We start from the raw sequence: 25,490 nt of genomic DNA on the forward strand, positions 1-25,490 counted from the left end.
CAGTATTTCCAAACCCATTTATTTTGAGACAAGTTTGTCACCACAAACTATAGTTTTGTTAAATCTACAGAAAATTCTTCCCATACAACAATACAGATTTTAATACTGCTTCCTAGAGTACAATAAATACTTGTATCAGTGACAGAGCATTTAAGAAAATCAAGGTCAAACCTTAAAAAGATAACTGCTCTTAAGTCTTCACTTTATGATAAGCCATTTCAGATGTTGAGTGGTTCAAAACCTTGACACAAGCAATAACCTCTGCACGAAGCACTGTCGGTAAAGTTGTTTTAAGGACGTTACGTTACTGTAAGATAAATACATCCATCTCAAAATATTAGGCTTTATTTACAGAGTGCTCTCGATTGTTAAGGACATCACGAAGCATTAACTTGTATTGTTCCACTATAGTCACGTCATTTCACTACTAGTTAAAGCAAGGATTACATATGCACTCTCATGGCCTATTACTGTATGTTAGAGCATAATGTATTGCTAGATAAAGGAGATGGATCCACTACTGTGAAGTCAAGGCATAATATACGACTTAAAACAATCAAAACAGTCCTGAATAGAGAGACATAAATACACACATTTGATTGTCTATTCTTCACACACGTTCAATCATAATCAACAGTTATTACGGTCAATTCATTCAAATTAAATCTGCAATTTGAGATGTGCAATGTCCCTGCCCTCACCTACAAAGTCATTAATGTAGTTCGGCCTTAAGATTGTTCCCACTGTCCTCACAAAGAATATTGGTTCATCAACTCTTAACACAAAATATGATCACTGGGACAAAGATGGCATCTTTTAAAACATTTGTAAGATGTCCTACAACTAGGAGTGGGTGCACTTCAGTACATATAAAGCATCCACCATGAGCAGTTCCACCGAGGGTATCTTTACCATAATCCACATATACATACAGTATTACCAGCAGGGGCTGTGGAATACAGAACACCCGGAATCACAATGTTGTGTAGATGTAAACACACAACACTATTTAGAACAAAAAATACAAAGACCAGAACACAAGTCCTTCATTCGAGACACATTCAGTACAAACTTGCACATATGAACCGGCTACATCTCCATAAGTGTGAATTCAATGTTCCTTGCTCTGTTTGTCTGTACCCAAAAAAATCCAGGAAGTTAAATTGACTGCGAGGGTGTTTTTTTTAAATAAAATATGTGATTATGTATGCTATATAAGATGAATAAGATCACACATTCAACTGAGATACATTGGTGCGCCATTCTGTGAATGAGTATATGCCGTGGACCCAATTATTAAGGCGGCAACATCTTGTGTGTGTTGCCACATTTCAGTTTCAAACAGACAATAGAACATAAATGATGAGTCAGCCAATACCTGAGATGTGCTATGGACGCTGACCTCGACCAGCACCCGTTTATCAGTATTTCGTTAAATTATCAAATGTACCACCATGTTAGTAACGTACCACTGTGCAATTTGTCTGTCACTCACTAGGCCAGATATACTATAGGTACAAAGCCTATAAACGTCACATTCATACTCTTTAACCGTTTACAAATAGCACCCACACCAACTACATTGCCTTCGAAAAGTATTCACACCTCTTGACCATTTCCACATTTAGTTGTGTTACAGCCTGAATTTCAATAAATTAGCACAAAGAAAATGTAAAAACCTGTTTTCACTTTGTCATTACGGGTTATTGTGTGTAGATGGGTGAGACAAAATCTATTTCATTCATTTTGAATTCAGACTGTAACACAACAAAATGTGGAATAAGTCAAGGGGTGTGAATATTTTCTGAAGAAACTGTAAATCAAAGTACTTCAATAAAACAAAATAGTAAAAAACCTTCAATCTTCCTTCAAACGGTCATGTGGTTCGGTTGTTGTGTATTAGTGAGATACACTAAGGATGGTTACTTTACATATTCTACAGAGAGAGACAACTGAACTGTAATGGCATTGTGGAACTGAACTGTGTTGGGAATGTGTTTCAGGAGTATCGGAGTTCATAAAAACGTAATAACCGGTTGATCCGCCGTAACGAATAGGCCTAAGCTTTTGGCCCTTTTTTTTCAAGTTCATGTTACAAAAAAAAAAATCAATCAATTGAATTTATTAAAATTGTTGTTTTCTATTGTGTGTCAGATCTGTAGTGTTAAAAAAAAATCCATATCTAAACACAGTGCTCCCTGTACGTATTGCAAATAAAACAACCACCAAACCCCGTAAGTCACACAGTCAAGAGCATTTACCAAACACTGGTGCAAGATTTCAAACCACGCTGAATTCAAAACCAGAAAAACACTTCATTCATATCAAATCAATGCTCTTGATGACCGTCGACAGAGGTAGATCTCTGAGACAGTCTGTGTATTGGTACACTCAGGGGGATAGGGCTCTGGGTCCAGGCCTTGGGGGACTCTCGCCAAGCGAGACCCACAAGTAAAGAGGCTGCAGTGCTCATCCATGGAGTGGGTACGGTGATTTGTTATGTCACTAGGGCGTAGTCGGAGAGAGTATGGTAAGATAGAAGCTCTAAATGTCAGTCTTGGTCTCAGAATGTCAACTCCCATCAGGCCAGGTCAGGCCGTGCCTCCATCTCTCCCCGGGAGGCAGTGCGTGCTCGCATGTACTCACTGGTCTGGACCGCCACTGAGCGCCCATCACCCATGCGCCATCTCTTCACTGCCAGGAAGGTGTTCACAGCGTACACACACGTCACCAGGAAGCCAAAGACCTGCACAGGAAGTTACAGAAACATGATTCAACACAACAGAATTTCTGTTACTATGATCTTAAAATAAATGTGGGTTTCCAAGTAGTACAGGAGGAAATGACACCTCCCTCCAGTCCTTCCTCATAGTCCCAGTAGTAAATACATCTCAAATAGGGACTACTGTATAATTACAGCAAGACATTTGGCTGATTAAACAGTCACACACAACGTGTCTAATCCCTCTCCAAATCGCAGCCCTTTATACAGTCTACGCCCCTAAAGAAATAGACAAGAGTGGGATTCAACAAATACACACCTCCCACGGCTCCCTCCATCCCTCCCCAGCAGGAGAGCCCAGGGCTTTTCACTGGCCCCTTCCAGGCCTGAAAAAAGCCCAGGATGTTTAATAGAAACTTCCTGCTGAGAACATCTGTACCATAAACGACTCAGCACAAATCCCCAGGCCACCGGCCGGGCGCCCGTAGTACACAGTTCTGCTGATCCAGCCTCATGCACAACCACAGGAATCAAGGGACCAGCCGTGTGTGCTAGGTTTCTTATGTTTAAGGAAACAAGTCAGCCTTGCCAGACAATTCACATCATCTGCAAGAGATCATGGAGCGAGCGGTGCAAGCAACGAAAGGGAGAGACATCAAAATTAGGTTGAGGGTTACAAAGAGGGTTAATAGTCAGAGAGAGAGAAAAGGTAGAGCGAAAAAGAGAATGAAACAAGAGAGCAAAACGAGAGAGAAACCAATGAGGTGTGACCTCTCTCTCCCTCTCTCCAACCAGGGGATTGGGGCTGAACTCCAGAGTAAACGTCCATGTCACAGCTCAGAGCTGACAGGACAGGAATCAGAAATCAGCTCATAACCTCCAGGGAGGGACTGAGTCAGTAAATAGTGTGGATGTGGCAGCAGCAGGGTGGCCAATGGAGCCATGAACATTCACCGTGGCTCTGCTCACACATCATCAAGCTCCCAGCACTTCCCTGAACATGAACACTTTGCACCTGGGGTGGCCAATTACTGCCTGGCCAACTGATCGTCAAACCTCTCACACTGTCAAGCAACTTGATGTAGCAGCAATTCTATTTTGGATTTATTATACCGTAGGTGGGGAGGAAATGCCATATTGACTTGGTGAAATGCAGTTCAGGCTACCTTCCACAGGGAGGCAGCAGTTAACAGGAAATGCAGTATAACATGGACAGACAAAGAAAAGAAAATCAACAGAAAAACTTCAGGGAGGTTTGTAGCTAATCGCTAAATGTCTTGCGTTCGATTTGATTATTGAACATACCTCTGAACATCACATTTTGTAGTAAAGCTTCCTGATGTATATTTTAGATACATGTAGGCAACTCTTCAAACAACAGAAATCCAGTGGGTCATGTAACACCAGCCACTGTTCTTTGCGTGGCACAATAACGGATCAAAGAACTCTTTCACAGAGAGCGGGGAGTAAGGGAAGAGAGGACGAGGGGGTGAAAGGAGAAAGACCTCAGCCCATGTTTCAGTGGTGTACACCTGAGACAGACTGATAAACAGGGTGGTCACTCCCGAGAAGGCCCGGGTCAGGGGGTCACGAGGGGAGTGACCAGGATGAGGATGCAGTGGGGCGGGACAGGGGGAACCCACCACTGCTGCGATCTCGGCACCGGACTTGTGGTTGAGAGCAGCCAGGACCACAGAAGCCAGGAAGAAGAAGACGGTGCTGGCTGAAGTGTTGACCAGGTCCTGTGGTGACAGACAGACAGACAGACAGACAGATCACGCATATTAATTAACAGGTCACGTTTAGACTGATAGATACTGTACATACATACGAGGGGTTAGTACTAGCTTCTCTCGCCATGGCGTGCAGAGACTATGTTGAGTAATGTTTTAGGGTCATGTGATATAACAACTTTAAAAACCATCCCCAACCATGAAGAAGACAAAAAACAGCAGTGTTTCTCAAAGGAACCTCAGATAACAAGAATAAACAAAAACTCTGTTGGTCACATGCGCCGAATACAACAAGTGTAGACTTTACCGTGAAATGCTTACTTACAAGCCCTTAACCAACAGGGCAGTTGAAGAAGAAGCTACCCATCTAGCGGTTAAAACCACACACAACATTTTTTCCCACAATGTTTTTGATGTGATAGAAAGTGGTAACTCTGTGGTGTCCAGCTCTAATGGGAGAGAGTGTCAGACGGATGGACGGATGGATGGATGGATGGATGGATGGAGATGAGAAGGGTGGCCTGAGGCTTGGTGGAACGTGGGTCTTTTAGTGGGCAGGATGCAGTTCTTATGAACAGGTTACAGGGGGTGTAAAATGGCTTCTGTATACCACCCCTGCCTTGTCACAACACAACTGATTGGCTCAAATGCATTAAGAAGGAAAGAAATTCCCAAAAATTAACTTTTAACAAGGCACACGTTAATTTGAATGCATTCCAGGTAACTACTTTATGAAGCTGGTTGAGCGAATACCAATAGTGTGCAAAGCTCTCATCAAGGCAAAGGGTGGCTATTTTGAAGAATCTGCAATATAAAATATATTTTGATTTGTTTAACACTTTCTTGGTTACCACATGATTCCATGTGTGTTATTTCATAGTTTTGATGTCTTCACTATTATTCTACAATGTAGAAAATAGTAAACATAAAGAAAAACCCTGGAATGAGTAGGTGTGTTCACACTTTTGACTGGTACGGTATGCTCATGCTGTATTTCAGAATTGTAATATTTAAGTAACATATTAAGATATCATTTTTTGAGTTTCTGTCATATCAAAGCTGCATATTTAGAGTCTCTGTAACCCACATCATTGTCATACTTGTCAATCCATCAGCTATCTAAGTGTTTGGAATTGTTTGTGCTGTTCTCTTGTTCTCTGTTGATAGTAAATGGCGCTGAAGCCAATCACCGAAGGTCCTTGTACAAGGACCTGATTATTCACATGAACATAGGAAACTGTGTCTCCGTGAGCTTTCAGGATGTGTTGTTCTGGCTGTCCTTCAGTGTATGCTTAATAAATGTCCCACCATGACTGGGGCAAGGCCCCCCATGTGAATTGTTGTGATGGGAGTCATAACCCACATCGTTTCACATGACACCAACTCTCTCCCACAGACTCACTGGCCAAACCAGACTCAAGACTGAACACTAGCCAAGTGAGAACCTCAAAACCAGAATACTGGCCAGACCAGACTCAAGTCTCCCCGTTTTGCACCAACACACATGTACAGCTCAGACCACCAAGCCACACATACACTGGAATCAATCAGAGACAAATCAAGCCTGAGTCTCACACTTGGCTTCAGATGTAGGGCAAATCCTCTCTAATGCCTCACTCCCTGTATATGCAGTCTGTGTGTGTGTGGCAGGTATAGAGAGTGTGTCTGAGTGTGATCTGTTCGGCAAAATGTGTGAAGAGAAAGCAAACGGTGCTCAGTGGGATGTAAAACTGTGAAAAGTGCTGTTTTTCCTGGGGTTTAATCTGTCTGATGTGTTTCTACAGCGGCGCTAGGTTATCTCCCACTGGACACACCACCATCACCAACACAATAGTAACAGCACAGCATACACTGGTCCAACTGGAGTTACTGGACTGATTTATCAACGTCAATACTGCCATGCTCCCTCTACTACACACACCAAATCCAGCTCACCTTAGATCCATCTCACCCTAGATCCAGCTCACCCCAGATCCAGCTCACCCTAGATCCAGCTCACCCCAGATCCATCTCACCCAAGATCCAGCTCACCATAGATCCAGCTCACTTCAGGTCCAGCTCACCCTAGATCCAGCTCACTTCAGGTCCAGCTCACCCTAGATCCAGCTCACTTCAGATCCAGCTCACTTCAGGTCCAGCTAACCCTAGATCCAGCTCACCCTAGATCCAGCTCACTTCAGATCCAGCTCACCCTAGAACCAGCTCACTTCAGGTCCAGCTCACCCTAGATCCAGCTCACTTCAGGTCCAGCTCACCCTAGATCCAGCTCACTTCAGGTCCAGCTCACCCTAGATCCAGCTCACTTCAGGTCCAGGCTCACCCTAGATCCAGCTCACTTCAGGTCCAGCTCACCCTAGATCCAGCTCACTTCAGGTCCAGCTCACCCTAGATCCAGCTCACTTCAGGTCCAGCTCACCCCAGATCCAGCTCACCCTAGATCCAGCTCACTTCAGGTCCAGCTCACCCCAGATCCTACTCAGCCCAGATCCTGCTCACCCTTGATCCAGCTCACCCTAGATCCAGCTCACTTCAGATCCAGCTCACCCTAGATCCAGCTCACTTCAGGTCCAGCTCACCCTAGATCCAGCTCACTTCAGGTCCTGCTCACCCTAGATCCAGCTCACTTCAGGTCCAGCTCACCCCAGGTCCAGCTCACTTCAGGTCCAGCTCACCCTAGATCCAGCTCACTTCAGATCCAGCTCACTTCAGGTCCAGCTCACCCTAGATCCAGCTCACTTCAGATCCAGCTCACCCTAGATCCAGCTCACTTCAGGTCCAGCTCACCTTAGATCCAGCTCACTTCAGGTCCAGCTCACCCTAGATCCAGCTCACTTCAGGTCCAGCTCACCCTAGATCCAGCTCACTTCAGGTCCAGCTCACCCTAGATCCAGCTCACTTCAGGTCCAGCTCACCCTAGATCCAACTCACTTCAGATCCATCTCACTTCAGGTCCAGCTCACTTCAGGTCCAGCTCACCCTAGATTCAGCTCACTTCAGGTCCAGCTCACCCTAGATCCAGCTCACTTCAGGTCCAGCTCACCCCAGATCCTACTCAGCCCAGATCCAGCTCACCCTAGATCCAGCTCACTTCAGGTCCAGCTCACCCTAGATCCAGCTCACTTCAGGTCCAGCTCACCCTAGATCCAGCTCACTTCAGGTCCAGCTCACCCTAGATCCAGCTCACCCTAGATCCAGCTCACTTCAGATCCAGCTCACCCTAGATCCAGCTCACTTCAGGTCCAGCTCACCCTAGATCCAGCTCACTTCAGGTCCAGCTCACCCTAGATCCAGCTCACTTCAGGTCCAGCTCACCCTAGATCCAGCTCACTTCAGGTCCAGCTCACCCTAGATCCAGCTCACCCTAGATCCAGCTCACTTCAGGTCAAGCTCACCCTAGATCCAGCTCACTTCAGGTCAAGCTCACCCCAGCACAATACTCTCTGGGAGAAACCATTCCCACATTCCACATGCACAGCGGCGGTTTGTAAAGCAGTAGCAAAAGATGGAGCGCCTGCCTTTAAATACCCCAGTCAAACCACTGCCTCTCGCTTTCTCTCTCTCTGCAGAGTGACACACTTCTCCAACCCCTCCTTCAACCTCAGCCTTGAGGCAGAGAGGCAGGAAGGCCGCTTAGACTTACTGGCTTCTTTGGGAGACGGGGAGATGTCAGCAAGCTCAGCATTTGGCAGAGCAGTCAGGGACTCTCTGGAAGCCAGAAAGTGTGAGTGTGTTAGGAGTGGTCTTTCGATGAGGAGGGCTGTCGAGGCTCTAGTAGCTACATCCCCTTCAAATGGCTCTACCAAATTTTTTCAGCTGTGTGTTTATGCTGATTTCGACAAGGATTAAGGCAACAGGAAGCACGCATATCTAGACAAACTCTGAAGTGGGAGTAGACTTCATGGAAGAAAAGTCACCAAAAACACAGTGCAGAATACATTCAGTTCAACAAACAGCAGAGACTACTAACACACACACACAAACAGGGCGGCATTGCACACTATTTCAACAGATGCCAAGAATCAAGGAAAATAAACCATACGGCTACATATTCAAGAGGAATGACCTGTGTCTCATGTTTCATCAGTAGTCAAGCAAAGTAAATCAGTAATATGTTGTTTGTGATTTGCCACAGGTTCATCCATCTAAACAGAAACCGTCGCTCCACTCAAGCCAATGCACTGCCTGATTTCCATAAGGAGCTGGCACAGAAGAATCTGTAGTAAAGTGAGAAAGGGAGAACCTGCAAACCAGATCAGCATACAGCATGCTCTCACACTCAGAAGGGATACTCTACTTGGCACATTGTCAAAGATCAAGAGGCCACTTCAGGTTCTCCCACAGGCTGCTATTTTACTCGTGCGTGTAACTGAGATTTCTGTTCCCAGCCTCCTCATTTCTGAGCAAAAACTTTCCCTTCCTTCATTAGGCCAGCACTCACCCACAATGAAAACGGGCAGTGTGTGTGGTCACCCTTATCTGTGCTGTCTCTCCCTGGCATGGCAGTTGGTCATTTGAAAGTCTTTGTGTGGAGAGACAACAGAGCAAGCCAGCTGAGACAATGCATGGCCGTTGTGAGCAATGCCACAAAAAGAGGTCCAGTCTCTGCCTCGCACAAGACAGACCAACGCCACAACGCCACCCCATCCAGAGACACGGCGTCACACAGATCACCAGGAGGGCAGGGAGAGAAAAAGAACAGCCAACAATGTATCTGAATAATCAAACAACCTCTAACCGAATGTGACGTTTCCAGGAGCCTACACTCACCAACTCTTCGTAAAAGGTTACCTCGGAGAGCTTTATGATGAAGCCCAAGGCTGTGCTCATTTTCTTAGGTGAGGGAACAGCTCCCCTATACTCCCAAGACAGCAATAGAGCATTACCAAACATACCACCGAACACAGGTTTGAGATGACAGGATCAAATAGCACATCATTAGAATGAGATATGGACATATTGAATTATGGAGACACAAAGATGCTGTGTTGACACGGTGCAGTGTTGCCATTCTTTTTCGAAGGGTCCAGCATATCCACCACTGACATTTGCTATGACTGCATTTTTTTTTAAACTCATTTGTCACCCACATTTTATAGGCAAGTGCACTTTCAGAAAATTCAGTTTACCCTCGGTTCAACTGATCAACTTTTACTTGATCACCCTTCATGTCAAGTTGCTCTCATACCTATAATAACACTGTATTTAAACTAGTCAGTATTTAAACCTGTCGTTCTGCCCCTGAACAGGCAGTTAACCCACTGTTCCTCGGCAGTCATTGAAAATAACAATTTGTTCTTAACTGACTTGCCTAGTTAAATGAAGGTAAAATAAGAAATTATTGACATCTAAACCACTAAGAGGATGTGATTGGTCAGTGTGTGTTGGTGGGAAACACACCGTCAGGCTCCAGTTGACGTGGGGCACTTTGGTGTGCAGACTCAGGCTGAAGATGAGAAGGAGGACGCCGGTGACTACAAAGGCACTGCAGCTGACAAACTCAAAGAAGTAGACCCCTCCGCAGGGTAGGCACAGCATGATGGTCTCTATGCAGATGAAGGCTATGAGGGCCAAGGCCTGCGGAGAGGAAGGAGGAAGAGGGACAGGTCAAGGACAGCCTTAAAATAAACTATAAACATACAGTCCTACAGTAGAGTGGGTAGAGAGTGTGTCGTTATGATACTACCCACATCAACCCATACAAATCCATTCAATCAGAAGGAGAGCCAACGTTCAGGACAGCTTTCTGTTTTTATATTGTTAATTCATAATTTGAGGCATGCCATTTAGTCATGATAACTACACTGCTCAAAAAAATAAAGGGAACACTAGATCTAGATCTGAATGAATGAAATATTCTTATGGAATACTTTTTTCTTTACATAGTTGAATGTGCTGACAACAAAATCACACAAAAATTATCAATGGGAATCAAATGTATCAACCCATGGAGGTCTGGATTTGGAGTCACACTCAAAATTAAAGTGGAAAACCACACTACAGGCTGATCCAACGTTGATGTAATGTCCTTAAAACAAGTCAAAATGAGGCTCAGTAGTGTGTGTGGCCTCCATGTGACTGTATGACCTCCCTACAACGCCTGGGCATGCTCCTGATGAGGTGGCGGATGGTCTCCTGAGGGTTCTCCTCCCAGACCTGGACTAAAGCATCCGCCAACTCCTGGACAGTCTGTGGTGCAACGTGGCGTTGGTGGAGCGAGACATGATGTCCCAGATGTGCTCAATTGGATTCAGGTCTGGGGAACGTGCGGGCCAGTCCATAGCATCAATGCCTTCCTCTTGCAGGAACTGCAACATGCAACACTCCAGCCACATGAGATCTAGCATTGTCTTGCATTAGGCGGAACCCAGGGCCAACCGTACCTGCATATGGTCTCACAAGGGGTCTGAGGATCTCATCTCGGTACCTAATGGCAGTCAGGCTACCTCTGGCGAGCACATGGAGGGCTGTGCGGCCCCCCAAAGAAATGCCACCCCACACCATGACTGACCCAACGCCAAACCGGTCATGCTGGAGGATGTTGCTGGCAGCAGAACGTTCTCCACGGCGTCTCCAGACTCTGTCACGTCTGTCACATGTGCTCAGTGTGAACCTGCTTTCATCTGTGAAGAGCACAGGGCGCCAGTAGCTAATTTGCCAATCTTGGTGTTCTCTGGCAAATGCCAAACGTCCTGCACAGTGATGGGCTGTAAGCACAACCCCCACCTGTGGATGTCGGGCCCTCATACCACCCTCATGGAGACTGTTTCTGACCGTTTGAGCAGACACATGCACATTTGTGGCCTGCTGGAGGTCATTTTGCAGGGCTCTGGCAGTGCTCCTCCTTGCACAAAGGTGAAGGTAGCGGTCCTGCTGCTGGGTTGTTGCCCTCCTACGGCCTCCTCCACGTCTCTTGATGTACTGGCCTGTCTCCTGGTAGCGCCTCCATGCTCTGGACAATACGCTGACAGACACAGCAAACCTTCTTGCCACAGCTCGCATTGATATTCCATCCTAGATGAGCTGCACTACCTTAGCCACTTGTGTGGGTTGTAGACTCCGTCTCATGCTACCACTAGAGTGAAAGCACCGCCAGCATTCAAAAGTGACTAAAACATCAGCCAGGAAGCATAGGAACTGATAAGTGGTCTGTGGTCACCACCTGCAGAACCACTTCTTTATTGGGGGTGTCTTGCAAATAGCCTATAATTTCCACCTGTTGTCTATTCCATTTGCACAACAGCATGTGAAATTTATTGTCAATCAGTGTTGCTTCCTAAGTGGACAGTCTGATTTCACAGAAGTGTGATTGACTTGGAGTTACATTGTGTTGTTTAAGTGTTCCCTTTATTTTTTTAAGCAGTGTATATATCAACTAGTGACACTAACCACGTTTCTTTCACCGTTCACCAACGTTTCAATAACTTTGATGAGACTGGGGTGACTGGTGCTGATGGGGTGGCCTTGCCTTGGGAAGTGAGTGAGAGGAGCCCACAACCTCATTGTGAACAGTTAACTGATATATTTTCCCTCCTCCACCACAGTGATGGGGGAGAACTCAGAGGTTAATGTTATTTAAGGATTTCCGATGCAATCAGCCCGGCTCTCCACAAACCTCAGACCAGCAGATTACAGGTTGGTCCGCTTGAGCCTGAGGGAGACAGAACCACCGCCATCACCACGCATACATATTCCAGGCTTTGTCCCATTTGGGCCAGGCTCAGACCGGATCTAGTTGCCTGACAGATCTAAATAAAGAATCTGTTCCTTCTGAAATAATGGGCCCAGTCCAGCTTGTATCATCAAAAATGTATGAGCTCTGTGACAGGAAGTCGGAAAATGACAGGCATGCTAATGCACACACTTAGCACCCTTGCCATGTATACATTCACACCACCTTGAGAAAGCTAAAAGGTGGCTAATGGACCATTCCCTAGTCACATCACTCAGTGCCTGAGGAAGAGAGAAAGAGTGGGAGATACAACTATTTTGGTATCATCATCAAAAGTGACATCACACTCTTATGTATGCGCACGTGTACACACACACACACACACACACACGGAATATCTTTCCTTTCTTTCTCTCTCTCCTCCCATCACTTTTCAAAAAGCCTGTTCCTAAGGGAAGCCTTCAGGTGTCTTATGCAGATGCTTGGTTTCACAGCTTTGACAGGGAAGTCACATGACTTCATGACAGTCTACGGCTCCCCACATGGACTTGGGACAGCCAAGCGTCTGAGGATCTGCTTACGGCCAGAATTGTCACGGCCGTTAAAAGAAGAGGACCAAGGCGCAGCGTGGTGAGCATACATTTATCTTTTTATTTGGAAAAAAAGACGCCGAACAAAAAAAAATAAACACCACAAAAAAACAAACCTTGAAGCTAAATGCTATGAGCCATAAACAAAAGTCATCTTCCCACAAAGAAAGGTGGGAAAAGGGCTACCTAAGTATGGTTCTCAATCAGAGACAACGATAGACAGCTGTCCCTGATTGAGAACCCTACCTGGCCAAAACAGAGCAAATACAAATAAGAGAACATAGAATACCCACCCCAAATCACACCCTGACCAAACCAAATAGAGACATAAAAAGGATCTCTAAGGTCAGGGCGTGACAAGAACTCTAAAAGTACCAATACCAAGTCTGGGATTTAACCTAAAGAATCCATCCCTAACAAACCTTATCAAGTAGCCATGAGACACCCAGATTTGCACACATGTACACTTCATGATGTTTCTGTAACGTATGACCTGCTCACATTTCTTGTCTGTTTTCCATGCTCTTTTGAAATGCAGATTGAGCCAGAACTCTCTGTGAAGAGCCGTCTCCTGTTTTGTACTGGTTAAATGGAAAGGGTGATTGACAGACAATGATTTCCATGGCAACAGTGGGACTTGAATATGTAGATTCACCTCCCTTTTTAGCCGTGATATTATGTTTAGACAGAGAAAAACATCTCACCTCTGTACAATTATCTGTAATGGCGTTGGAGACAATATGAATCCTATGATTTATGTGTAAAGAATTACCATAATTATGAAGTTGGACAAAAGACCAATCCATCTGTAATATTGAAAACAAAACACATTTTCTATAAAATATGTTGGCGCAGTGTCAAGGCCCAATCCATCCTGTCTTTTTCTGGGTCAAACACACTGCTGATCAGAAGCCACTCTTTCCTCTCCATCCAAGTCATATATTATCCTGAAGAACAAGTTTGTGATATCGTGAGGATGAGTTAATCATCCATCTGACCACAACAGTTTTCTATAGAACAGAGCAACATTGTCAACGTCAGAATTTGCTGCAAAACTGGCATCTTAGTTGCCTGAGACATGATAAATGCAGAGAGCAAACCGACCAGCATATTGGACCAGATCCTGATGGGAGCAGCAGGGAGGCAGCTGGTCATGTTCCTTCTGACCTTTCCTCACCCCTTTTCCCAAGCCCCGGGCTGTTTCTTAAACCTGCCAGCCCGGTTAATGAACAGAACAGGGGACTGCAACAGGGCTTCTCATCACAAAACTCCTCTGTTTCTGACACATAGAGTTGTTGAGGCAGGAGAGCGCTTAGGCTACACTCCTGACAGGTTCTCTGGCTAACCACCCTTCACACGTTACACATCTGCTGCAATTACAGCCTTGTACTGGAATTACAGCCTTGCGAAGGGCCAAACACTCAATCTCACGCAGACCCACAAGCATGCACACAGTCACGTGCATACAAACATAGTATTATTTCAGAGCGGCAAATCTTTGTCGAGGCCACACTTGCAGTAGGTACCTCTGCGAGGAATTCATTCGGGCCCATGTCTTTCTCTGTGGCAGCCAACTGAAACCGCATCAGAGCTGTGTTTTCCTGGGTGCACACAGCGTGACATTTACAACATGGACGTGTCCAGGCTGGGGGTGGAGGGTGGATGCAGTGGATGAAGTCATCGCCGAGTCGTGATAAAAGCAGCCCTTCCCTGGCCCAGTGTGGAGCAGGTGTCAGACAGGGAGGGGGGAGGGGATGGGGTTACTATGCATGCTGGGTAAGTGTGTAACTAATGATTATATGTCAACCCCACCCACCCTTCTCGAAAATCTCCCATTGTTCAACTCTGGGATTAGTTACATTGTGAGTTGCTTGCAATGGCCACTTGGGAGTCAGATCCCAGTCTTGTTCACCATCTGTTGTGGCCAGAAAAGGAACGGAGGTAGGCATCACAACACAGACTGCACTCCCAACAACCTTTGATCGGGGGTGTCCTGTGCATTTCGTTCCTGGCCTAAATGGTTCATGGAAAACTGTGCAACAATAACCGTTTTTCTCCTGTTTCTTGAACCCAGAGATGTCTGTAGAGCCAGAAACTCCGCCTATCATGTGTGTTTGTTAAAGACCAGTCTGAGAGAAACACTAGAACAGAACACACAGTCTCTCCAGAATGGGAATTGCTAGCGGACACAGAAAATTCATTTAGCGCCGTACACAGCCTACAAAAAGGGCCTTCAATAATATTTAACTTTCCCTTGTTAAATCACCACAATAAAATATCTACATTACAAGGTCCATTGACACAAGTGAATAGCTATGTAACAACTTAATCCAAACGGCAACACTCTACAAAAGAGATGAAAAGGGAGTTTTATTTTGGTATTATAAAGGCCACAGTGTAAATTAAATTAGAAACAGTACAAAAAGGAGGGACTGTCAAAATCTGATAGGTAAGAGCTGATTGGGTTAGAGCTGACTGGGTTAGAGCTGACTGGGTAAGAGCTGATTGGGTTACATGACTTGAGCTCTGTGGAAATGCTTAGAGGAGATGAGATCCACAAAAAGCCTGTTGTCACGAGACTTTTCACATCCGTGTAAAGTTTCCTCATAGACTGACACAAAGAAAGGTTCTCTGTATCCCGGTACTACTGCTTCTCCCAGTAACACCAAGTCAACCTCAGGCCTTCAGAGTGTTTATGTTACAACAACCTCTATGGGACCAGAGACCAAGATGGTGTGGCTATAGGAACAGTTCCCATAGTAATGTCCTTAGGAGGTAAACATGCTGACGGGAGGAGGGTTTCACCTCAACTTAACTAATGTGAAATATACTATACACACAACCCTCCTGATTGAACCAGCAAGGTTAGCACCGAACATTCCTCTTCACTAGCCCATAAAAGTATGCTTTTTGATTTATAGCTGAAATCGTACGTGATTTTATGTAACTGAATAGCCTATTAGGGAAGGATAACTTTTCGTCATCAAGTCCATTTTCGCTTAGTTGAATTTAGTTCAACAATATCAAATCATCAACTCTGCGGTAACGCGGATTGAACTGGGATGATCCATTAACATCGAGAGAGCTCTTGTTCTGGGGAAAAACTGGGCACATTTGCAGATGAGCTACAACGAGCGGTGTTCTGGGGGATTAAATAGTAAAACACAAGGCCTCGGCAGTTCCCTTGTGGATAAGAGCGTCTGCCAAATGACTTAAATGTAAATGTAATGTGAGGCCCTTCAAGCCAGTCAATCTGTGTCCAGTGGCGGTGGCCTACATACATACACTCCAAGGTCAACTGACAGTCAAACCCGAGCCTGAAACATGGGAGCTCTGCTATCGTAAAACTATTATGGTCAACCTTGAGCATATTTCCTCATCGAGCTGCCGTGAGTAAATGTAAGGAATGTGTTATCAAGTCCTCTGTACTATCGTTCAAATGAAACTCCCTTACACAGGAAGCATGGCTGGGCAAATCAAATCAAATTGTATTTGTCACATGTGCCGAATACAACAGGTGTAGTAAACCTTACAGTGAAATGCTTACTGACAAGCCCTTAACCAACAATGCAGTTTCAAGAAAATCCCTAAAAAAAGTAAGAGATAAGAATAACAAATAATTAAAGAGCAGCCGTAAATAACAATAGCGGAGCTATATACAGGGGGTACAGGTACAGAGTCAATGTGTCAATGTGCGGGGGGCACCGGTGTCGAGGTAATTATGTACATGTACAGTGGGGAGAACAAGTATTTGATACACTGCCAATTTTGCAGGTTTTCCTACTTACAAAGCATGTAGAGGTCTGTCATTTTTATCATAGGTACACTTCAACTGTGAGAGACGGAATCAAAAATCCAGAAAATCACATTGTATGATTTTTAAGTAATTAATTTGCATTTTATTGCATGATATAAGTATTTGATCACCTACCAACCAGTAAGAATTCCAACTCTCACAGACCTGTTAGTTTTTCTTTAAGAAGCCCTTCTGTCCTCTACTTGTATTAACTGCACCTGTTTGAACTCGTTACCTGTATAAAAGACACCTGTCCACACACTCAATCAAACAGACTCCAACCTCTCCACAATGGCCAAGACCAGAGAGCTGTGTAAGGACATCAGGGATAAAATTGTAGACCTGCACAAGGCTGGGATGGGCTACAGGACAATAGGCAAGCAGCTTGGTGAGAAGGCAACAACTGTTGGAGCAATTATTAGAAAATGGAAGAAGTTCAAGATGACGGTCAATCACCATCGGTCTGGGGCTCCATTCAAGATCTCACCTCGTGGGGCATCAATGATCATGAGGAAGGTGAGGGATAAGCCCAGAACTACACGGCAGGACCTGGTCAATGACCTGAAGAGAGCTGGGACCACAATCTCAAAGAAAACCATTAGTAACACACTACGCCGTCATGGATTTAAATCCTGCAGTGCACGCAGGGTCCCCCTGCTCAAGCCAGCGCATGTCCAGGCCCGTCGGAAATTTGCAAAAGACCATCTGGATGATCCAGAGGAGGAATGGGAGAAGGTCATGTGGTCTGAGACAAAAATTTTGCTTTTTGGTATAAACTCCACTCACCCTGTTTGGAGGAAGAAGAAGGATGAGTACAACCCCAAGAACACCATCCCAACCGTGAAGCATGGAGGTGGAAACATCATTCTTTGGGGATGCTTTTCTGCAAAGGGGACAGGAAGACTGCGCCGTATGGAGGGGAGGATGGATGGGACCATGTATCGCGAGATCTTGGCCAACAACCTCCTTCCCTCAGTAAGAGTATTGGAGATGGGTCGTGGCTGGGTCTTCCAGCATGACAACGACCTGAAACACACAGCCAGGGCAACTAAGGAGTGGCTCCGTAAGAAGCATCTCAAGGTCCTGGAGTGGCCTAGCCAGTCTCCAGACCTGAACCCAATAGAACATCTTTGGAGGGAGCTGAAAGTCTGTATTGCCCAGCGACAGCCCCGAAACCTGAAGGATCTGGAGAAGGTCTGTATGGAGGAGTGGGCCAAAATCCCTGCTGCAGTGTGTGCAAACCTGGTCAAGAACTAGAGGAAACGTATGATCTCTGTAATTGCAAACAACGGTTTCTGTACCAAATATTAAGTTCTGCTTTTCTGATTTATCAAATACTTATGTCATGCAATAAAATGCAAATTAATTACTTAAAAATCATACAATGTGATTTTCTGGATTTTTGTTTTAGATTCCGTCTCTCACAGTTGAAGTGTACCTATGATAAAAATGACAGACCTCTACATGCTTTGTAAGTAGGAAAACCTGTAAAATCGGCAGTGTATCAAATACTTGTTCTCCCTACTGTAGGTTGCAGCAGCTTAGGGTAGCCATTTGTGGATAGCCATTTGATTAAATGTTCAGGAGTCTTATGGCTTGGGGATATAAGCTGTTTAGAAGCCTCTTGGACCTAGACTTGGCCCTCCGGTACCACTTGCCGTGCGGAAGCAGAGAGAACAGTCTATGACTAGGGTGGCTGGAGTCTTTGACAATTTTTAGGGTTTTCCTCTGACACCGCCTGGTATAGAGGTCCTGGATGACAGGAAGCTTGGCCCCAGTGATGTACTAGGCTGTACGCACTACCCTCTGTAGTGCCTTGCGGTCTTAGGCCGAGCAGTTGCCATACCAGGCAGTGATGCAACCGGTCAGGTTGCTCTCGTTGGTGCAGCTGTAAAACCTTTTGCGAATCTGAGGACCCATGTCAAATCTTTTCAGTCTCCTGAGGGGGAATAGGTTATGTCATGCCCTCTTCACGACTTCTTGGTGTGCTTGGACCATGTTAGTTTGTTGGTGATGTCGACGCCCAGTAACTTGAAGCTAGGGCTGTGTAATATGGCCTAAAAGTAATATCTCAATTTTTTTCAGCGATTTGGACAATTTATGATATCTCAATTTTTTGTTTTTCTCTAAACAAATTAAAAAAGGCCAAGACATTTTATTCAAATAAAAAAAGGACTCAAGGCCTATTTGTGCAAAACAAATTAAGTCTATTCTATTGTTTAGGCATGTTTGACCAATAGCTGTTTGAACATGTAATTGATATAATCATTTTGATTGAAAATGTATTAATTTAGTTCATTTGTTATAATTAAAACAGACTCTGGATGTTTGCTATTGGATTGGCAGAATGACTACTAACACAGCCTACAGCTAGCCTGAACATAACTTTTTGAATGCACTTGAATTATCCAATGTCACACTTACCGATGGAACGGTGAAGCCTGTGCCCAAAGCACGGCAGGCGGGTCCAGTTGTTCAAGAGCAATGCTTTTATCAGGTTACTCCTGTTGTCAGCTGTCATGCACACCTGTCGGTCTTCGCTCATCTTCCACGATGCCAGAGAGTCTTTGAGACCCTGGGCTATTACTTCACCCATATGATCATCGGGGAAGACGTCTGGAGGCAGACATTTAGCCATTTCCAATCTTCTTTTATGTAGTGGACTGTCAAACTTAGGTATGGCTCTGATGTTCTGCTTGACCATAGATTGGCTGTGGTGGAAAAATATGAAACACTAGCAAGGTTCTCTGCTACTCTTTAGCGGGTAGCAAGTGTGTAACCGTGGCAGGGCTTCTTCTGTGAAATACTTGCAGCTTGGCAGCTGATATTTGTGGTCAACTGTACCTAGCAGCTTTTTTAAGCCTGGCTATGTAATAGGTCACTACATCCGTTACCTCCTTCCACCTCAAACTTTTCTTGTCATAAGGGATTACGTTTGAAAAAGATGCGACTATGGTAGTTTGTCTTTTAGCAGACGTTTTGGGAATCGGGCGACTGGAATTGGCATTGCGTAGTCTCACGCATTCCTCCGTGTGTTTCAGTTGCAGGTGATGGGAGAGGTTGGTTGTGCTGCTGCTTTTCATTGCAATTGTCTTTTGACACCTTTTGCACAGGACATTTCTTTGCTTAACATAGGACCTCTTAAACCCGAACGAACCACTTCCATATTACTGAAAAAACATTGCTGCCCTTTTTGGGGATGATTTCGTCCTCATGATCCTGAGCTGGCTTCCTCACTTTCCATTTTGGTGGAACTCTTACCGGCGCTACACTTCTCCGGCGTGGTTACAATTTGTGACAGGCTGTCTAGGGTTGTGATTGGTGGATAACCTCGATTCTTTGCGATAGACATTTTCCATATCGCGCTAAAACAAACTCGAATATATATAAAAAACACTTGATATATCGCCCTGCCCTACTTGAATCTCTCAACCTGCTCCACAACAGCCCCGTTGATAAGAATGGGGAAGTGCTCAGTCCTCCTTTTCCTGTAGTCCACAATCATCTCTTTTGTCTTGATCATGTTGAGGGAGAGGTTGTTGTCCTTGCACCACATGGTCAGGTCTCTGACCGCCTCGCTATAGGCTGTCTCATCGTTGTCGGTGATCAGACCTACTACTGCTGTGTCATCAGCTAACTTAATGATGGTGTTGGGAGTCATGCCTGGCCGTGCAGTCATGAGTGAACAGGGACTGAGCACACACCCCTGAGGGGCCCCCATGTTGAGGATCAGCGGCGCTGTGTTGTTACCTACCCATACCACCTGGGGCAGCCCGTCAGGAAGTCCAGGATCCGGTTGCAGAGGGAGGTGTTTAGTCCCAGGGTCCTTAGATTAGTGATGAGCTTTGAGGGCACTATGGTGTTGAATGCTGAGTTGTAGTGAATAGCATTCTCACATAGGCGTTCCTTTTGTCCAGGTGGGAAAGGGTAGTGTGGAGTGCAATAGAGATTGCATCATTTGTGGATCTGTTGGTGCGGTATGCAAATTGGGGTGGATCTAGGGTTTCTGGGATAATGGTGTTGATGTGAGCCATGACCAGCCTTTCAAAGCATTTCATGGCCACAGACTAGAGGTCGACCAATTAATCGGTATGGCCGATTAATTAGGGCCGATTTCTAGTTTTCATAACAATCGGTACACTGCATTTCTGGACACCGATCACGGCCGATTACATTGCACTCCACGAGGAGACTGCGTGGCAGACTACCTATTATGCAAGTGCAGCAAGGAGCCAAGGTAAGGTGCTATTTGCATTAAACGTATCTTATAAAAACAATTATTCTTAACATAATCACTAGTGAACTACACATGGTTGATGATATTAATAGTTTATCTAGCTTGTCCTGCGTTGCATATAATCGATGCGGTGCCAGTTAATTATTCATTGAATCATAGCCTACTTCACCAAACGATTATTTAACAAGAGCATTCGCGAAAAAAGCACTCTCGTTGCGCCAATGTGTACCTAACCATAAACATCGACACCTTTCCTAAAATCAATACACAAGTATATATTTTTAAACCTGCATATTTAATTAATATTGCCTGCTAACATGAATTTCTTTTAACTAGGGAAATTGTGTCACTTCTCTTGCGTTCTGTGCAACAGAGTCAGGCTATATGCAGCAGTTTGGGCCACCTGGCTCGTTACGAACTGTGTGAAGACCAACTTCGCCAAACGGGGGGTGACTTAACAAAAGCGCATTTGCGAAAAAAGCACAATCGTTGCACGACTGTACCTAACCATAAACATCAATGCCTTTCTTAAAATCAATACACAGATGTATATATTTTTTAAACCTACATATTTAGTTAAAAGAAATCCAGGTTAGCAGGCAATATTAAACTAGGGAAATTGTGTCACTTCTCTTGGGTATATGCAACAGTTTGGGCCGCCTGGCTCGTTGCGAACTAATTTGCCAGAATTTTTCGTAATTATGACATAACATTGAAGGTTGTGCAAAGTAACAGGAATATTTAGACATATGGATGCCACCCGTTAGATAAAATACGGAACAGTTCCGTATTTCACTGAAAGAATAAACGTTTTGGTTTCTAAATGATAGTTTCCAGATATCAGAGGTTAGCTTTTTTACATGGCACATATTGCACTTTTACTTTATTTTCCAACACTTTGTTTTCACATTATTTAAACCAAATTGAACATGTTTCATTATGTATTTGAGGCTAAATTGATTTTATAGATGTATTATATTAAGTTAAAATAAAAGTGTTCATTCAGTATTGTTGTAATGGTCATTATGACAAATAAATAATTCAATTTTAAAAATCGTCTGATTAATAGGTGTCGGCTTTTTTTGGTCCTCCAATAATCGGTATCGGTGTTGTAAAATCCAAATCGGTCGAACTCTACTACAGATGTGAGTGCTACGGGTCGGTAGCCATTTAGGCACGTTACCCTAGTGTTCCTGGGCACAGGGACTATGATGTTCTGCTTGAAACATGTTGTTATTACAGCATCACACAGGGAGAGGTTGAAAATGTCAGTGAAGACACTTGCCAGTTGGTCAGCGCATGCACGGTGTACACGTCCGGGTAATCCATCTGGCACAGCGGACTTGTGAATGTTGACCTGTTTAAAGGTCTTTACTCACATCGGCTACGGAAAGCGTGATCACGCAGTCGTCCGGAACAGCTGGTACTCTCACGCATGTTTCAGTATTACTTGCTTCGAAACAAGCATAGAAGTTATTCAGCTCGTCTGGTAGGCAGCTCTCGGCTGTGAAAGCTAGACTAATAAGGTAATACAGTGACTAGGTCCATGAAGCCAACAGGTCTTGGATGGCAGACATGGTGAAGGTGAGATAAGGTGAGATAATGACATTGACGTCCTGCCCAGTGTAGGTATTACATTAGACTTGCATGAATAGGAAAGACCTGTCGCATTCACACATGAAAAAAATAGTTTACCTTTATTTAACAAGGTAAGTCAGTTAAGGACAAAATTGTTGTTTACAATGACAGCCTAGGAATAGTGGGCTAACTGCCTTGTTCAGGGGCATAACGACAGATTTTTACCTTGTCATCTAGGGGATTCGATCTAGCAACCTTTTGGTTACTGGCCCACACCCTAACCACTAGGCTACCTGCCGTAATGTCACTGGGAGTTGTGCTGTCTCCACTGCACATTTACATTTGCCCTGGGTAACGGTGGTGACTTCCTGTTTGACCTCATTGTTTTGTTTGTTTTTATGTAACCTCTAGTTGGTCAGCTTTCTCCAACTACGACATTGTAATTACATGCTTATTTTTGTCAGTATCATCTGACCCAAGGATAAGACATCCACCTCGGCACAGAGAGTTGCTCTTAGCACAGACTTTACACGCAGGCTACAGATGTCTTTCTCAAAGACATATCTCCGGTGTGTGTGATACTCTAGGTACACCTCTCCCCTTGTTCTCCTTGTCAGACTGGTATTGTGCCTTTTCTGGCATTGAATTTGGTGAATCCTCTGAACATCAAAACTCTTCGTACAATGAGTTCACTTAAAGAGTCTGTGTTGACCACTGTACAGCACAATAGACGCCAAATGATGTTCTATAACCGCTAATGAAGCAATATTCGAACATGGCATCTTCTGAGTAGGTGGCTTAGGTTGTTACCCTTATGCACTTAATTATTCCCTTGGTTCCACTGGTTTCCCCAGTGCTTCATCTGTAGGCTACGTGAGAGCACCATCTCCGACTGAGCAGTTTGGCACCAATAGATGGGACAAAACTCTGGCTGAGACGTTTCCTCTGCAGCTGAATTATCATAGCTTTGGGTGGCATCATCTTCCTTTCTTGTTGTGTTTTCTCCCAACCTAGACATCTGGTTTTAGGTGTACTGGCACAAACCCCACATTGAACTATTCTGTTTCCCCTTCCTGTAAACTGCTTAAAAAAATGTTGCTGATTTCATGAAAATAAACAGTTATACAATTGTTATAAGTGGTTGATATGGAATTCTTTCTAGTAGAGGAATTTGTCATTATTTGGGCTACTTCCATTGCAATATTATGTACTGACTTCTTGTGCATATCTACCTCAAATACCTCGTACACTGATATGGTAATGTTAGTCCCTCTATATTGCGCCTTTCATGTGTATTTTATTTTTACACTCTGCATTGTTGGGAAGGGCTCGGCCGCAAGCATTTCACCGTAAAGTCTTAAACCATTTGTATTCGGCACGTGAGACAAATTAGGATTTGAAAACATTTGAAAGTGTAGTATAGTGGACTGTGGGTGAGCCACATGCAAACTGGGTTACTATTATGTCACTGTGCCGAAAGAACCAGGCCATCTCTCAAAAACAGACAAGCACAGGCTACACGAATACAAATGCAAACACAGTAGGTTCCAACGCACATCGTTCAATGAAGTTTTTATATGCACATATTTAACACCTCAGTCGCCTAGTCATGCAGTCTGTTGAATGATTTGACTTAATTATTTAACTTACCACTTCAACGGCCTTTAATATGCCAAAGTGTGACTTCAGGTAGTCAAAGTCACACCTAATGCCACCCAAAACATTCCTTGAGTGTACGGGCTCGGTGGTGGGCTGGTATGGGCTACTTGCTCCCGAGATCATGGAAGTGTTGGAGGCCTCGCCATGAAACCCCTCCGCCTTCTCACTGTTCCTCATGATTTCACTGTACGCTCCTACACGCACCGGAACTTTTAGTAGAGTAGCCCAGTGGATTTACTCACCGTTTGGCTTTGAAAACAAAAAAAACACTTTATGCAATTCGCGAAAGGGAAACAATAAAAACAGCTCACTTTTGATGCGACGATCGCACAAGCTACTTTGTTGTGGCGAACATTTTTTAAAAGGGGTAACAATGCTTATTCCGCGAAAAATCCTCGATGATCAAATGCTGCTTCCATAAAGAATGTGATACAAATTGCCCTTACAGTTGCGCACTAGTGTAAGGGACGATTCTGGTTGGTTCTGCACGCACCGAAAACACCTATTCATGGAGTTGGAGAAACAGGCGAGCTACATTCCGCTCCTTTGTGATACTTATGTAAATAACACAAATCCATCATGGCCAGAAATAAACGAGACATGCCGTTTTTACACCATGGCGTTTGTAGCCAAAAGTTCTGAGCTGAAATACAAATTATGTTACGGTTGCTGTAAATGTAAAGTCTTCGGCCAAAAAAACGGCACATTCCTGTATGCACACGCTTTAAAACGTATTTAAATGCTTGAAGACGCCCATCGGATATAGTAACTTCTGGTAGTTTAGGGCCCGGGGGCAGTCTTTACTATCCCCGTGGACCTAATTGTAAATAGTGAAGTGCTTTCCCGATGTGTGTATCATCGTTCGTCGATAGATACTGCGTAGGTTTGCCCATGCCATGCAGGGCGCGGAGTGGTGGTCTATGATCGTGACGTGCAGGTGTACACTGATGACGCTTTGGCAGGTAGGCCCCATCATCGCTATGGCTAGACCTGCTGTATAGTGTTTGCAATAGTAGCCCGATTACTGCAACATATTACAGTATTCTGTTCATCCACTATGCAGTGGTCGTTTGGAGTGGACAATAGATACCACTAGACTACAAATCTCCAAAACAGGCCAATCAACATACATGATACAGAACAGGCAAAACAAATATGCTCCGACTTTTTAAAAAGGAGTACCGGTAGTCATAAAATGACCATTGGCTACATTACTTACTCTGACCATCAAAGTAAGTCATGTCTACTAAAAGTGATGACAGACATTTAAAAATAAAACAAATAAAGACTGATCACTATCATCTGTTCAGCGCCAACGTACTTTGTGTGGGTTTGGATGTAGGGCAAGAACGAAAGAATTGCACTTAAGTGTCCTGTCTGAAAATGCACTGCACTGCCATCTCATGGTCAAGGTCAATTTGAAAACCTAAGTACTACAGAGTACTGACCCTGAAAATCACTTGTTAACATGGGACAAGTTAGCAGGGTGATACTTTTATTGCACTT

The 25,490-nt window shown here is 44.5% G+C and overlaps 1 protein-coding gene across 1 annotated transcript; it reads right to left on the minus strand.

Moving 5' to 3' along the window:
- Positions 1-3: 3 nt before the first annotated feature.
- LOC135505038 (CKLF-like MARVEL transmembrane domain-containing protein 4) lies at positions 4-24,892 on the minus strand. The gene is made up of 4 exons (XM_064924061.1): positions 23,976-24,892; positions 9,853-10,029; positions 4,366-4,464; positions 4-2,746 (listed from the first exon to the last, which is right to left on the minus strand). Exons 1-4 carry the CDS (start codon positions 24,159-24,161, stop codon positions 2,582-2,584), a joined length of 627 nt encoding a protein of 208 aa, XP_064780133.1. The 5' UTR covers positions 24,162-24,892; the 3' UTR covers positions 4-2,581.
- Between the last annotated feature and the right edge of the window lie 598 nt (positions 24,893-25,490).

Source organism: Oncorhynchus masou, chromosome 2 (genome assembly GCF_036934945.1).
Source record: "Oncorhynchus masou masou isolate Uvic2021 chromosome 2, UVic_Omas_1.1, whole genome shotgun sequence".
In the NCBI taxonomy this organism is placed as follows: domain Eukaryota; kingdom Metazoa; phylum Chordata; class Actinopteri; order Salmoniformes; family Salmonidae; genus Oncorhynchus; species Oncorhynchus masou.